At 41.6% G+C, this 15,796-nt stretch overlaps 1 protein-coding gene across 14 annotated transcripts in view; it reads left to right on the top strand.

The window, feature by feature from the left end:
• LOC148012301 (isoamylase 2, chloroplastic-like) overlaps nucleotides 1–15,796 on the top strand; it is a 179,181-nt gene that overhangs the window by 52,386 nt on the left and 110,999 nt on the right. The window contains exon 19 of one of the 14 annotated variants that reach the window (XM_087669760.1): nucleotides 3,560–3,698. The exons of the other annotated variants lie outside the window; for them this stretch is intronic. Within the exon in view, the coding sequence (XP_087525886.1) occupies nucleotides 3,560–3,680 (121 nt within the window). The 3' untranslated portion in view covers nucleotides 3,681–3,698. Of the gene's footprint in view, nucleotides 1–3,559; nucleotides 3,699–15,796 lie in introns of those variants that run through there. 14 annotated transcript variants of the gene reach the window in all.

Genomic DNA, 15,796 nt, shown 5'->3' with positions numbered 1-15,796 from the left:
ACGTAGAGCTTCATGTGTTTCTAGGCCTTCTTGAGTTTCACTTTGCATTGATGAAGTAGGGCGTGCATGTGGTTCAATTCTTCTCTTTCAAGAGGATTCAACTTCTCATTGAATATGGCCGTAGGAAGGGGCACTGTGTAACCATACAAAGCCTCAAAGGGGGACACTCCAATGGGAGCATAAGTTGAGTTATTATTAGCGAGCTTAACCAAATGGAGCCATGAATCCCACACATATTATACATCATGATAAAATGTCTCAAGTAGGTCTCAAGCCACTTGTTGAAGTTTGGTGATCAGTTTGGGGTGATATGTTGTATGTCATGAATCACACGGTGGGGGGACTTGCTTGAGTTGCTACGCCAAACACACACTATACACACAAGGGGAAACTCACCCAAGAACACAAGAGAGATGGAGGCTAAAACTATTTCTTGTTAGTTTTTTTTTTCTTTTACATATAATACAATGTACACAAAATATAAATAAGATATAACGTAAAGAAAGTAGCTTGCTAAGTCTGACGGTGCATAACTAACTATACTATTGATTGGTGCCTTAACTATGCCGGTTATAGATAGGTGCAATAAACCAAATATAATAACTAATAAGTCAATGGTCATGTGAGGATCACAATGACCACTAATGTGCTAAGTGTAGACGTATGAATCCATCTAACTAGATGGTCCATCATGAATATTCGTACGTATTGACCGTCTGATCGTGTGTGCTGATATATACCAAGTCAGTCTGTCCTACAAGGGCATTTTCTTTTACAAAATGGTAATGCACTTCAATGTGTTTTGTCCTAGCATGGAACATTAGGTTCTTAGCTAACTGTATCTTGCTCGTGTTATCACAGTGAATGACAACTGGACCATCTCCCTGCACATTTGAATCACCCAATAACTTTTGCAGCTATATCAACTCAGATGTTGCCATAGCAGCACCTTTGTACTTAGCCTGTGTACTACTCGATAAAGTAATTGTAGGTTGCTTTTTGTTTCTTCACTTTAATTGCTGTACTACTAAGGAAAGACTTGAATTCGCTGGTAAATCTTTTGTCAGACATGCCAGTCTAATCTGCTGTGTATCCAAATTCCTGTATATCCTTACTTGCCTCATAAAAAAGTCCATAATACAAAGTGGACTTTACATACCTCAATATGCGTCTAGCCTCCTCCAAATGAGGCTTTCTAGGTATCTACCTACATAAACTAAATGATAAGGCCAATAGCATAACTTAAGTTTGGCCTTATCAAAGTCATGTAAATAAAACTCCCTACTATCCTCTTGAGCATAGTAGAGTCTTCTATCTCATCCCCAACATTAGTACTCAACTTCACATTTTGCTCCAATGGCAGTGAAAGAGGCTTATATGTTGTCATACCATATTTAGACAACATATCCAAGCCATATTGACTTGGGATATCCATATACCATCATTGCATTTGATCACCTCAATGCCAAAAAAGTACCTTAGCTCACCTAAATCTTTCATCTCAAATTTCTTCTTTAGTAATCCCATTGTCACCGTCACTTGTAATAATCAAGTCATCCACATAGATGACTATGATGACCAAATATACATCTCTCTTTCTCACATAACGCAAGTGATCAACATCATAAAGATAAAAGCCAATGTTGATAAGATACTCTTCGATTGTCAGACCATACTCTAGGTGCTTGCTTAAGTCCATAGAGTGGATTCTTTAACTTGCACACACATATGGGATGCTCTAAATCCTCATAATCTACTTGTTGCTCCATATACGTATCTTCTTACAATTCACCATGCAAGAAGGCATTCTTTACATCCATTTGCTACAAACTCCAACCTTTGGCTGCTGCTAAAGCAATCACATCTAATAGTTGCCATCCTAGCAAGTGGACTGAATGTCTCTTTATAATCTATGCTATATGTTTGAGCAAATAAACAGCCTAGCCTTATACTTGCTAACAGAACCATTTGCATTCTACTTAATTTTATGGATCCACTTACAATCAATAGCTTTCTTATCCTTAGGCAATGGTACTAGATCCCAAGTCTTATTGGCCTCTAATGCAACCATCTCCTTATCCATTGTTGCATCCCAATAAGCATGACCAACAACATCCTCAAAATAAGCGGGCTTAACATCCTCAACCACCTGTACCATATAAGCATAATTGTGAGTTGCATAATCTTTAAACCAAATCTTTTAGTAGGGTATCTGACCATGCTAGACTTGCATACCATTGGATCACTCAATGGAGCCTTTACATTGCAATGTGCTCTCTGTATACCTAGTGTCTTGACTGAAGGAATATCGAACTCATCATTCACACTTTCTGAATAATTGAAATCTCTATCAAACCCCAATGACTAGTAGATACATCATTATCATTTGATACTTTTTCCTTACCTTTGTCTTTACTTGTAACACTTGTAGATGTACTTGAAGATGTGGGGTTTCTCCTTAGTCTCCTAGACCAAGGGCTAACTATAGATGTAGTATAAGATGATGTTTTTGTTCACTAAGGCTCCGTGATTTTTACTTTTTTGTCTACACATAACTATCATAATCATCATCGTCATCATCACCATCCAATGCATCACTATTAGATGTATACCAACTGCTCATCTCATAAAAAATAACATCCCTGCTCACTTTGAACTCACTCGGGTAGGGTTGTAATCTAAAGTGGACATGTGACTAACTCTATTTTCTTTTGTGACCAATTGGCACTTATCATTAAAGTCTTTCATAAAACAACCTCTTGTATTAAATTGAACTTGTGGCCCTTGCTTTACCATTTGGATAATAGACACAAAATTCTTTGCGATGGATGACACATATAATACATCTGATAGACTCTTTGTCTGACTATCATGCAAGGATAAGAAAACTTTTCCAATGTGTGGAATTGGATGGCATGAATCATCACCTATGTGCATATAACCTGGATTTTGTAAATCCTATATCTCTTCAAACCATTCAACATGGCTGGTCATATGATGAGATGTACCTGAATCAATATACCATACATCATTATGTGCCCCTTTTCTTGTAACAACATTCATCTTATGTTGCAAAATAAACAAATGCTTATTTTTGTTTTCATTCTGTTGTAAAGATGATGAATAGTTTTCTTGTTGAAATTTATCATTGTGGATATTATCTTTCTTAGCATAACACTGGGTTGCAATATGACATGTTTTGCCATAATAATGATCAACAATATCAGATTTGCCAGAACATCTATTCTCCCATCCACTTCTTCCTCTAGAGCTCCCCTTGTCTCTAAAGTTGCCAGAGCCTCCTGAAACCTACATTTCACCACACCGGAGATTTAACCTATATTATTTGTTATTCCTAGTGTTGAGCTAAAAATGCGTTAGCTTTACTTAAACAACCCCAAAACTTGCTTGATTAATGAAGAAACCTTGTTTATTTAAAAGAAAACACGATCCTAGAGAGTTTTTGTGTCCCATAAGCACAAACCCACTTGGGAGGGCCCAAACTTTCTATAAATAAGTATGTTGCCCTCCATTCACTCTTTTAATCTCGTTTTTATAGATTTCAGGTATTTCAGCTTGCTACCCACACCCCGTTCGCGGAGGACATCTTAGAGCTGAAGCTGTCGATAGCTGTCTACATTAGTTGGCACCTGCTTTCCAGCCCTCTTCACGGAGTTTGAAGCTGATCCCAGCCAGGTGACTGTTCTTCTTGTATAGACCTACTGTCGTACAGTCTGCCACGTCATCGTAGCCCTTGCATTTGCTGCTGTAGCTGTCGTACTGACAATTTTCTCTCTCCTCTAGCTGCCGTCAGCTTCTGCAGGTTGTCGCCCAGTTGTTCTGCTTGTGTTTTGACAGATTTTCTCTCTCCTCTGTTGTTGCCCAGCATCTGCAGCCTGCGGTTAGCTGTTTTCTCTCTCATCAGCCTGCGTTTATTGCATATTCTCTCTCTTCTCTGCCGTCTACATCAGATCTAGCTTGTCACTGTTGCGTTTACTGGTTTTCGACACACGGAGGCTGCCTTGCTGCGACTCGGGATTCGTTCGGAGTACAACATACTCTCCAGCTCATTACCCCTGCCTTGATCCTTGAGATATAGGAGTTTGAGGTTCAGTATTCATTCACTGCATAGTGTGTTTGTTGCATGAGCATTGTATATTTAGTAGTTATATCACTTTAGTTATTTTTTGTGTTTATTGTCTTTGAGTTACCCTAACCCTAACAATGTTCTTTTATCAATATGTGCTTTGTCGTACGATTGTTATTTGTGCTTCTGTGTCAAAGTATCTCTTTACATGGTGTAAGAGCCTGGTACTCTCTGAGAAACCTAGGCCTTTGATCTGAAAGCTCTCCGCAAGAAGCTAGAACGACAGTAGGTTCAAATGACTTCAAACATATCAATACGAACTCAGTCTCCAGACCAACCTATGGTGAGAACCGAGCGAGAGTGGGCAGAAGAGCTTGCTCCACAAAGTTCCGACATGGTGGAAGACACTTCTGACAACATGGAAAAAAGACTATACAAGCTTTTCATTGAAGAATATCATGTGATCATGGACTATAGACGAAAGAAGATTGAGAAGCTCGATCGAAGGATTGCCCTTTAGGAGAAGCTACTCAATGAAGGTATGCATGATTTTCTCTCTTCAGATGTTGCGTATAAATCTAATGATATTGCAGGGCTGTCTAGACCTCCCTCAGCGATGGGCCTCCTTGTTGGAGAAAGAGATCTGGAGTGTGTTCCATTATTTCATCCTCTTTTGACCACTCTGGTGCTAGGCATTTTAGATTCGTCTTTTGTTCCTTCGTCTTTTACCTCTTCTACTTTGCAATATAATGGTAGAAATCATGAGGAAGATAGAGTATAATCTGTTGATTACGGAAAAGGTTCTCTTGAGGACCAATTCTTGTATGTTAACACACGCCATAGGGATTATAGAAAAAAGCTAGGTATCTCTTCTTCTACCCTTCTTTTCTATTTACTTCTCAAAATCAGAATGAATTTGGTGTTCTTATTTCTACATTGCATGGTGCATCATTATCATCATCATCATTTCATTTTAAATCTTTAAATGGTAAAAATGAGCCAAATGCATTTGCATCTCTCCCACCACAAACTCACCACTTCCTTTTATACCATTTACATTCTCTTTTCAAACACCTCATATTGCACATCACACCGCACCGGGGGGTTATGGAAACATAGACACCGTCTCTAGAATCTCATCCTTTCCTCAATCGGGTGGTGTTTCATCTTCTTCTCACACACTTACGGAATCATTGTAGCTTGGGTACCCTCCCTAGTCTCTTGCAAGTATGGATCAGTTGGTACCATAGCTTGCCTCTATAGCATTACCTAGTGGATCTTTTGGTCATTTTGCTGTGCCTTAACCGAGCTTTGGACAGGGATGTTGTGTCCCAGTGCCTCCAGCTCCATCTGCGTCTTATGGAAATCTTCATGTTCCAGTGCCTCCGTATCAATCGGCACTCATTGGACACTTCAAGCCTATTTCTGCCTATCCATCTTTTCTCCCTCATTCTTCCTATTAGACACACCTGTCAATATTGTGGGAGAGAAGGAAGGAGTCTCACTTGAAGCTTTCTTGCTTGCACAATGGGGGAATACACACAAGGGTGGAGGCTGAAAACAGTTTTTTTCTTCTTAGTTGTGTAAGCCAAAAGAACTCAAGTACAAAGAAATAGAAGAACCCTATATATGGGTCTCAAACCAAACTCAACGAGCTAAGGTGGCATACTAACTGAGCCACAAACTAGAGTAGATAAGGATAGCTATCATGTAGCTATTATTCATGGGCGGTGTACCAACCGCGTCTGCAACTGACAAGTCGGTGACATAAATACACAACGGTCACCCTGGCGTATCACGAGTGGAGCTCGATATCTCAACACTCCCCCTCGAGCTCAATCCCAATTCCTACACACCAAGCAGGTCTCTGAACTTGTGCAGCTTCTCTGCGCCCAATGCCTTTGTGAATATGTCGGCTACTTGATCCTCTGTGTTGACATAAACTAGATCAATAAGACCTAGTAAAACCCTCTCTCGCACATAGTGATAATGCACCTCAATGTGCTTTGTTCTAGCATGATAGATTGGGTTATTTGCTAAGTGTATACTACTCATGTTGTCACAATAAATGACAACTGGCCCATCTGTAGACTGATGCATATCATAAAGTAGCTTATGCAACCAAGCTACCTCACATGCAGCCGTTGCTGCACCCCTGTACTCAGCCTCTGTGCTCGACAAGGCAACTGTAGGCTGTTTCTTGCTGCTCCAAGTGACTGTAGCACTCCCAAAAAAGAACACATATCCACTGGTAGATCGTCTATCAGAAATACTACCAGCTCAATCAGCATCAGTGTATCCATGCAACTGTATCTGAACCCAGTCTCATAAAATAGTCCATACTGCAATGTGGACTTCACATACCTGAGTATGCGTCTAGCCGCATCCAAATGTGGTTTCCTTGGAGCCTGCATAAACTGACTTACCAATCCAACAGCATAGCTCAAATCAGGCCTGGTAATAGTCATATAAATCAAATTTCCTACTATGCGTCTATACATAGTAGGGTCTTCTAGAAGCTCACCTGCATCTGTGCTCAGCTTCACATTCTGCTCCAAAGGAACTGAAATAGGCTTACAGCCTGTCATCCCATATTTGGACAGCATATCCAATCCATATTGCCTCTGTAAGAGCTGTATTCCACTTGGTGATCTAATCACCTCAATGCCCAAGAAATAATGCAGCTCTTCCAAATCCTTCATCTTAAACTTCTGCTTCAATAGCATTTTCACATGAAGGATATCTTCATCACTGTCACCTGTCATAATCAAATCATCAACATAAATGACAAGTAGCATAATACCTTTCTCTGTTTTTCTCACATAAAGTGAGAAATCTGCCTTGGAAATCTGAAAGCCAATAGTGACAAGATACTGTCCTATCTTGTCAGACCATGCTCTAGGTGCTTGCTTCAAGCCATACAAGGCTTTCTTCAACCTGCAAACAAACTCAGGATGAACAGCATACACGTAACCTGGTGGCTGCTCCATATAGACCTCTTCTTGTAAATTACCATGCAAGAAGGCATTCTTTACATCCATCTGATGTAAAGACCATCCCTTTGATGCAGCCATAGCAATGACTGCTCTTACGGTTGCCATCCTTGCAACCGGACTGAATGTTTCTTCATAGTCAATGCCATATGTTTGTGTATACCCCTTGACTACTAATCTTGCCTTGTATCTGTTCACAGAACCATCTGCATTGTGCTTCACCTTATAAACCCACTTACAGCCAATTGCATTTTTACCTTTAGGCAAAGGTATCAATTCCCATGTAGCATTTGCTTCCAAGGCATCCATTTCTTCATCCATGGCTTTCTCCCATTTTTCTTTTCTCATGGCTTGCTCAAAAGAAGTGGGTTTTGGTTCCTGTATCACTTTGACCATATATGCATAGTGAATGGCTGTAAATCCATCATATTTCAGCCTATCCACAGGATACCTAGCTCTCGTAGACCTGCGCAAAGTAGGTTCACTCCCAGGTGCTCTTAAAACATCCCTGATCTTCCTTACTCCAGGTGTAACAATAGAAGGAATACCCAACTCATCATCAATGCTCTGTTCTGAGCCACTGGATTCACCATCCACATAAGAGTGACCTGTATTCACATCAAACATGGGCTGATCAACCTTCTCTTTTCCTTTTCGTGATACCTGCATATCACTATTTGCATTGCTTTGAGAAGATTCTCCTGATCTCAATCTGCCTGTCCATGGCGAAGAATGTGAACGACTGCTAGAGGACGCTCCAAGTCCACTAATATTTTGTGACTGTTGCTGTGAATTCTGTGCAGCATTACCATTTTGTGCATCTACATCATCAATCACATTTACTGGTTTATACCAGCTACTCATCTCATAAAAAACATCTCTGCTCACTGTAAACTTACGAGTAGAATGGTTATAGCATCTATACCCTTTTTGCTGCAGAGAGTAACCAATAAAGATGTACTTCTCAGCTTTTGGATCCAACTTGGATCTCAACTCATCTAGCACATGTACATAGGCAATGCAACAAAAAATTTTCAAATGAGAAATATCTGGTTTCCTACCAGTATACCTCTCCTCTGGAGTCATTCCATGTATTGCTGCAGTGGGAGTCCTGTTCATTATGTAAACTGTTGTAGCAACTGCTTCAGCCCAATAAAAATCTGGCAAGTCTTTTTCATTGAGCATGGCACGAGATACCTCTCCAATATGCCTGTTTTTCCTTTTTGCAATTCCATTTTGTTGTGGAGTATGACTGCATGAATATTGCTGTTTTATGCTATGCTCCTGCAGGAACCTTGCAAACTCATTTGAGACGTACTCTCCCCCTCCATCTGACCTTAGGCATTTTATCTGCAGGCCTGTTTCTTTTTCAACCATCGCTTTAAGAGTTTTGAAATGCCCAAAAACTTCACTTTTCTTTTTCATAAAATACACCCAAACTTTTCTGCTATAGTTATCAATAAAACTGACAAAATAATGACAGCCTCCAAGAGATACAGCTTTAGTTGTCCACACATCAGAGTGGATTAATTCCAATGGCTTCTTACTCTCTTGAACATATCTAGGAAATGGTTTCCTTGCCTGTTTTCCAAACTGACAGGCTTCACATACCTTATGCATTTCTGCAACCTTGAATTTCGGCAAACCTGCAACAATATTTTGGGCCTGCATTGATTTAAGTCGCTATACATTAACATGACCAATGCGTTTATGCTAGATATCAATATCTGCAACTACACCGGTCCCATGTGCAAACATTGCTGCACTCAATTCAGACATGTCTGCATCCAATGTAAACATTCTGCCCTTCTTATTTCCTTTTACTATCAAGCGACCTTTATTTTTCATATTCTCAACAAAGCATCCATGAGGATTAAATCTGACCTGCAAGCCCTGCTCAACCATTTGACCAACAGAAACCAGATTCTTGGTGATATTCGGGACATGAAATACATCGGACATGTATTTCTTTTTCCCATCCTGTATAGACAAATGAATTTTTCCAATCTGCACAATAGGATGTGCAGTATCATCACCAGTCTCCACAAATCCTGGTTTTTTCATTTTTCTTGCATCCTCCATCTATTCTGCATGACCTGTCATGTGGTTTGATGCACCTGAGTCAACATACCATACATCATTGCTTTCTTTTGCACTTGTCACAGAACTGTTCATGTGCTGCACCATAAACAAGTGCTCATTTTTGTCATCACCCTGTCTACTAGAAGATGCATAATTCCCTTGTTGCAACTTTCCATTCATCATGTCATTCTGCTTTTTATAGCAGTCTTTAGCCATATGACCCATTTTACCACAGTAGTAGCATTCAACATTACTGTTTGCATTTTGGTCTCTTTGCCATCCACCACGACCTCTTTGGCTCCCCCTGCCTCTAGAGTTACCACATCCTCCTCCATAGGACTGGTTTTCTTGAGTTTGCTGCATATTCTGATTTCTGCCACGGCCTCCAAATCGGCCTCCTCTACCTCTTTCAGCATTTGAGTAGAAGACAGCTTCTTTTGAAGTTCCTCTTGAAGAAGATGCACCACCATTTCTCTGTTCCTCAGAAATTAGAAGAGCAATCAACTCCTCAAAATCAGGAAATCTTTCACGAACTGAAATGGATGTCTGAAACTGTGCATAATCTTTTCCTAGACCATTCAAGGTCACAAAAACTAAATCATCATCTTCCACTGGCGACCCAATGGAAGCAAGTGCATCTGCACTCGTCACCTTCATGTGGTAGTCATTGATGGTCATACTTTCTCTTTGCACATTATGTAACTCTTGCTTGAGCTGCATTTTCTTGGCTTGCGTATTTGTGCTATACATTTTTGACAAAGTGTCCCATGCCTCCTTTGGCGTACTTGCATCTTGAATATGTACAATCATAGAGTCTGAAATGCTGATAAACAGCCAGTACATAACTTTCCTGGCTCTCTCATGCCATGCTTTAAATGCCTGCATTTGCTGTTGATTGGGAACATCAGGAAGAACTGGTTCTTCTTCATTTTCTGCAACAAATTCCCAATATCCTTTTCCCATAAGAAAATTCTTCATTCTAAACTTCCATGCTTGGAAGTTGTTCTTGTCAAGCTTTTCAGTGACAATCTGTGAAAGAGAATCATATGCCATTACAGAACACTGCAAAAAATTTTGTCACTGCAAAAAACACAGCTTTACCCTCATAAGGGAAAATCTGCAAAACTGGCGAAAGTGGTATTTGACCACACAGTCACTTCCTAGTGACGATTTTGCATCAACAGGCAACAGGGATGATTCTGTAACTCCCAATGACTCTGCACACAAGCATACAATGTAATTTCTACAGTAACTTTTCACCGACCTATAGAACAGTGGTCACACAGCATAAAACTGGGCATTTTCCTGAGTGCGTGCAGAAAACTTCCGCCTCCAAAACAGGCCCCGAAATGGCCTCAAATAAAAAAAACAAGGCCCTTTCCCGCAGCATATACTGCCCTCTTGCTTCACCGCGAAGGGCGTCTCAACCTGAGACAATGCACTTCTGCACTTTCCGGCTGTGCTACCTGCAGAGATCTGCTCCCAAAACAGAAAATGAAAGCAACACTACTCCTCTTACTAGAACACCGCGAGCTTGGCTTGCTTCCTTGAGCTCCTTACCACGAACAAGGCTCTGATACCATGTCAATATTGTGGGAGAGAAGGAAGGAGTCTCACTTGAAGCTTTCTTGCTTGCACAATGGGGGAATACACACAAGGGTGGAGGCTGAAAACAATTTTTTTCTTCTTAGTTGTGTAAGCCAAAAGAACTCAAGTACAAAGAAATAGAAGAACCCTATATATGGGTCTCAAACCAAACTCAACTAGCTAAGGTGGCATACTAACTGAGCCACAAACTAGAGTAGATAATGATAGCTATCATGTAGCTATTATTCATGGGCGGTGTACCAACCGCGTCTGCAACTGACAAGTCGGTGACATAAATACACAACGGTCACCCTGGCGTATTACGAGTGGAGCTCAATATCTCAACAACACCCACCACCACCATCTTACCCTCCACGTCCATCTATCCTACTTTCTCAACACCTCATGGTTTCACGTCATCTTGCGCCAAGTATGCTTTCAATGATAAGACTCGTTTTAACGTGTCAAATTTTACCACGTGGTCGAACTTGATGAGAGATGTGCTTGACTCCCAAAACCTATGGGATCTTGTGTAGGGGTTGGATTTCCAACCCGATCCTGTAATTGTTCTATACAAGGTTGTTTGCTCATGGAAGGCTAGGAATGCAGGTCTTATTGCTTGAGTTTCATTCTCAGCTTTAGCATTTTGACTTAGCGTCAGAGCGATGGGCACACTTGACTGAGTGCTATGCGGCTCGAGATGGGACCCGTCGTATAAATCTTGACTATGAGCTCCAACTCTTTAAAATCACTGGCCAAGATGACTTGAAAGTTAAGTTGGTTGAGTATCGGCGACTTCTTGCGGAATTCTCCACTACGGGGACTCCCAAGTCCTTTGATGATCAAGTCACATTGTTTCTGAACAAACTTTCCAAGAAATACTTCAATTTTGTTGAAGATACAGTTTCAAAGCCTACCATGCTTACTTTCCATGAATTTGAGTATCAGTTGTTGTGTTACGCACGGTTGTTCGATCAATTTCATATGAACTCTTCCTCAGAGGGGCTCTTGTTGCTCATTCTTAGAAGGGGAAACAAGGGAAAGGTAAAAAAAATCGAACCTCCACTCAAAATAAAAAACAAAATCAATCTGGAAAATCACAGGGAAACTCCCAGTCACAACTCAAACAAGTGTAGTAGAATGCACCTAAAAAGAATAGGTATCGTCAACATTGTCAAAAGGCTGGTCACTTTGATGACGAGTGTCGCTCAAAGGCCAGAGATACAACACCCAAATCTAAGTCTCAGACCCCCCCCCCCCCCTCGCTTAGTTGGGCAATCCCCAGCTCCTCAGTCGGACAACCCCTCAGTTGGACAACGTTTTTAACTCTAGAGGGCTTGTTTGACTGGTTTGCAGAGGTCCACATCGTCTCCATAGAGACAACAGATGTGAGTCTCATCCACATCTGTGAGTTGCCTCCTGACGAGGTTACCGCAGAGGCCCACTTGTCAAAGCTGAGTACTTGAGCTCCTATTTGGATTGTGGATAGTGGAGCTACACATCACATGATTCCTATCGAGGACATTTTCCGTACCCGAGTCCCTGTAGCTGGGCAAGTCCACGTAGAAAACAACTCCTTGGTCAAGATTTAAGCTCAAGTAGCGTCAGTTTTGCCATTGACAAGGGTTCGGATCTGGCTTCCTTGGACAATGTATACCATGTCCCCTAGCTTGGGGTGAACTTGTTATCTGTTTAGCAGCTTTGGTGGTTGGGGGAAGCAATTTTATTTACAATGACCATAGTCGAGATCCTTGACTCTCAGACTGGTTTAGTGATTGCTTGCGGTGAGGCATAGCCTAATGGCCTTTACTACATGACACACTTTCTGATTGAGCCGATAGCCGAGGGCTTCGTGTTCCATAGCTTCCAGGCATTAGCCACATCTCGGGAGCCTACAGACAATAAGCGTCTTTGGCACTTTCTCTTAGGGCATCTTGGTCATGACTCTCTTTATGAGTTATCCCGCCGTCAGCTGATTGAGGGTCTTTCCTGCCTAAAACTAGCTTGCGATGTTTGTAAAGCTTGTCAGCTCGGAAAGTAGCACCGTACCCCATTCCCTCAGTAGTCCACATGTTGTGTTGAAGAGCCTCTTAGATTGATTCATGTTGATTTTTGTGGGTCGACATCCACTGCCGCCTTGAATGGTGCGTTGCACTTTTTTTTAATAGTGGATGATCATTCCAGATACATGTGGGTGTACTTGCTCAAGTATAAGTCCGATGCTTTTATCTATTTTTCTGCTTGGGTATTCCTTGTTTATAACCAGACTGGGCATTGTGTTGGTTGTATGTGGAGTGATAGCGGTGGTAAATTTATCTCCCACGAGTTTTCCGAGTTTCTACTGAAGCATGGCATCTCTCGCCTGTATGAGACATTTTTTGGCTCTTAGCCTGTCATTTCCTACTTCAGAGTCTTCGGGTGTCGTGGCTACATACATATACACACATGCGTGATGATAAGATAGGAAAGCTCACTCCCTGAGCTGATCTCTTTATTTTTGTCGGATATTCCTTTGAAGCGAAAGCCTATCGTTTGTTTGATTCTCGAACAAACAAGGTGATCGTTAGGAGGGACGTCGTTTTTTACAAGAGGGATATTGTACAATCCTCTGCATAGGATTCCAATCCTATTTCTCCTTCCACATCATTGGAGATTGTGCCTACTGAGCTTGGTTTTTTTTTCGCTATTGATATTCTTGCAGATTCTTCATCTCCCAGGGCCCCCTCCGCGAGACCCGTTACCTCACTGATACCATCAGACCATGTGGGATTCGGGGATCCTACCACCGGATTCCGCTCCAGAGGGACCTAGAAGATCTGTCTGGTTTGCTCCTTAGGCTTCATTTGCGTTGCTATTTACTGCCGATTACATAGCGCATTTTGAGCCCAGGAGCCTCTTCAACACCCTTAATGGCGAGAGGCCATGGAGAAGGAGCTAGAGAGTATTGATCAAAATGAGACTTGGACATTGGTGGATCGTCCAAGCCACAAGAAAGTCATCGGGACGGAGTGGATTTTCAGGATCAAGCTAAAAGGTGATTGGACTTTAGATAAGTACAAGGCTTGCCTTGTTGTGCAAGGGTTTCGACAAAAGCGTGGTATTGATTATGAAGATATCTTTGCTTCTACCACATAATTGATATCTTTTTGGTTGCTTTTCACGCTAGCCGCTCACCACAGTTGACCGATATATTAGATGGATGTTAAGAGTGCTTTCCTGAATGGTTATTTGGAGGAGGAAGTCTATGTGGAGCAGCCACTGGGCTTTTCTTCAGGGAACCCGAGAGATAAGGTATTGTGCTTGTAGAAAGCTCTTTATGGGTTGAAGCAAGCACCACGATCTTGGTTCCATCGGATGGATGAGTTCTTATGGACTTATGGATACCATTCTACCCCTTATGACCTGAACTTAAATGTTCGATCCATTGCAGAGGGGGTTCGCCATATGTTGCTATAGATTGACGACTTACTCATCATGTTCAGGTTTTACTGCCATAGCAAACATCAAGGCAAAGCTTAGTGCTACTTTTGAGATGGCAAACCTTGGTTTGTTGTCTTATTTTTTGGGGATGGAGGTAGTTCGTTCTAGGGGATGCATGTTTGTGTTACAACAGAAGAACGCACTTCAGCTAGTGGAAGAGTACACTTCGGATTAGACACGGCCAGTGGCCACACCTCTTGATCCTACTGTCCACTTGTTGAAGGATACCCTTGGACAACTCTTTGATGCACATACCTATGACTATGTTGTAGGAAAACTTATTTGGTTAATTTACAATAGGTCAGATTTAGCTTACTCAGTTAGCATACTCAGTCAGTATTTCACAACACCTAGGATGTCACATTGGATTGCATGTCTACGGTGTACTTGTTCTTATGGTTTGACCTATGGTTTTGGTTTATATTTGCAGGGGTACATTGATTCTGATTGGGCAAGAGATCTTGACACTTGGTGTTTCCATGGTGGCTACCTCTTTACCTCGGGCACAGCTCCCATTTCTTGGTCTAGCTGTAAGTAGGAGATGGTGGTGGCTTCCACGGCCAAGGCTGAGTACGAGGCTCTCTCCGATGGCACCACCGAGGCCATCTACCTGAGAGTTTAATGGCGGCACTTCATTTTCCATGCGACTCTCCCACCGTTGTCTACAGCGATAATCAAAGTGCCATTGTCCTTGCGGGCAATCCGCATCAGACCAGAGACGTGGCATGTGGGAGTACACTTTCATTTTTCTAGAGAGTAGGTGGAGCTAGGCACTATTCGCCTCCTAGAGCTTGTGACTACATGCGACAATTTTGTAGATATTGTGACCAAAGTGGTCAACCAGCCGGTTTTTCAGTACCTGTTACCCAAGATCGGTTTGGGTACACCCTCCTCTACTTTTTCAGCTTGACCGGGAGAGGTTGCTTCCCTTTTGCTTTTCCTTCCAGTTTGAGAGGGGGCGACTTCTACTCTTGATAGTGACAGTGATGACGCTTACAAATTTTTAGACATTCATTTATTCATTTATCTTGTATTATGGACATTTGTAACTTCATCCGCATTGTCAGGATGATATGATTGTAAAAGAGCGCTTGGGCAAGTGAACAATTCCCTTGCGAGAACGCTGTCCAAATGACACCGTTGCATTATATCTTGCTTTGGCATGACATCTTGCATCACCCTTTGCATATCCCATGCATTGGCATTTTGTTCATGTAAACATGTATCTGTGCGTATTTATTCATTTTCGGTCTTTTGGAGTGGTCGACTCTAGATCCACCATATTCGTGGCATTGTCCATGGCAGTCTCGAAGGCAATTTTTCCTTAGCTTTCTTGCTTCACATATTTGCTATATCCACACCTTAGCCTTATTCTTTTACACTAACACCCAGTAATGGTAGGGATAGTATGCTTGTTTTGTGAAGGTCGTGGGTCTGACCATCTTTTATCATTCTCCTGTTTGAGGCATAGATACTCAATAGAACGAAAACTGATTTGAACCCCCACTTAATGCTAAATCTATCAAATTTAAAAAAAAAGGTCCATAGCTAATTCCATCCGCCTTTG

The sequence above is a fragment of the Lygodium microphyllum genome, chromosome 27 (assembly GCF_053477565.2).
Source record: "Lygodium microphyllum isolate KBCC chromosome 27, Lygodium_microphyllum_v1.1.10, whole genome shotgun sequence".
Taxonomy (NCBI): domain Eukaryota; kingdom Viridiplantae; phylum Streptophyta; class Polypodiopsida; order Schizaeales; family Lygodiaceae; genus Lygodium; species Lygodium microphyllum.
The sequence above is the reverse complement of the archived record's forward strand: the minus strand, read 5'-3'. Positions and strand labels throughout refer to the sequence as shown.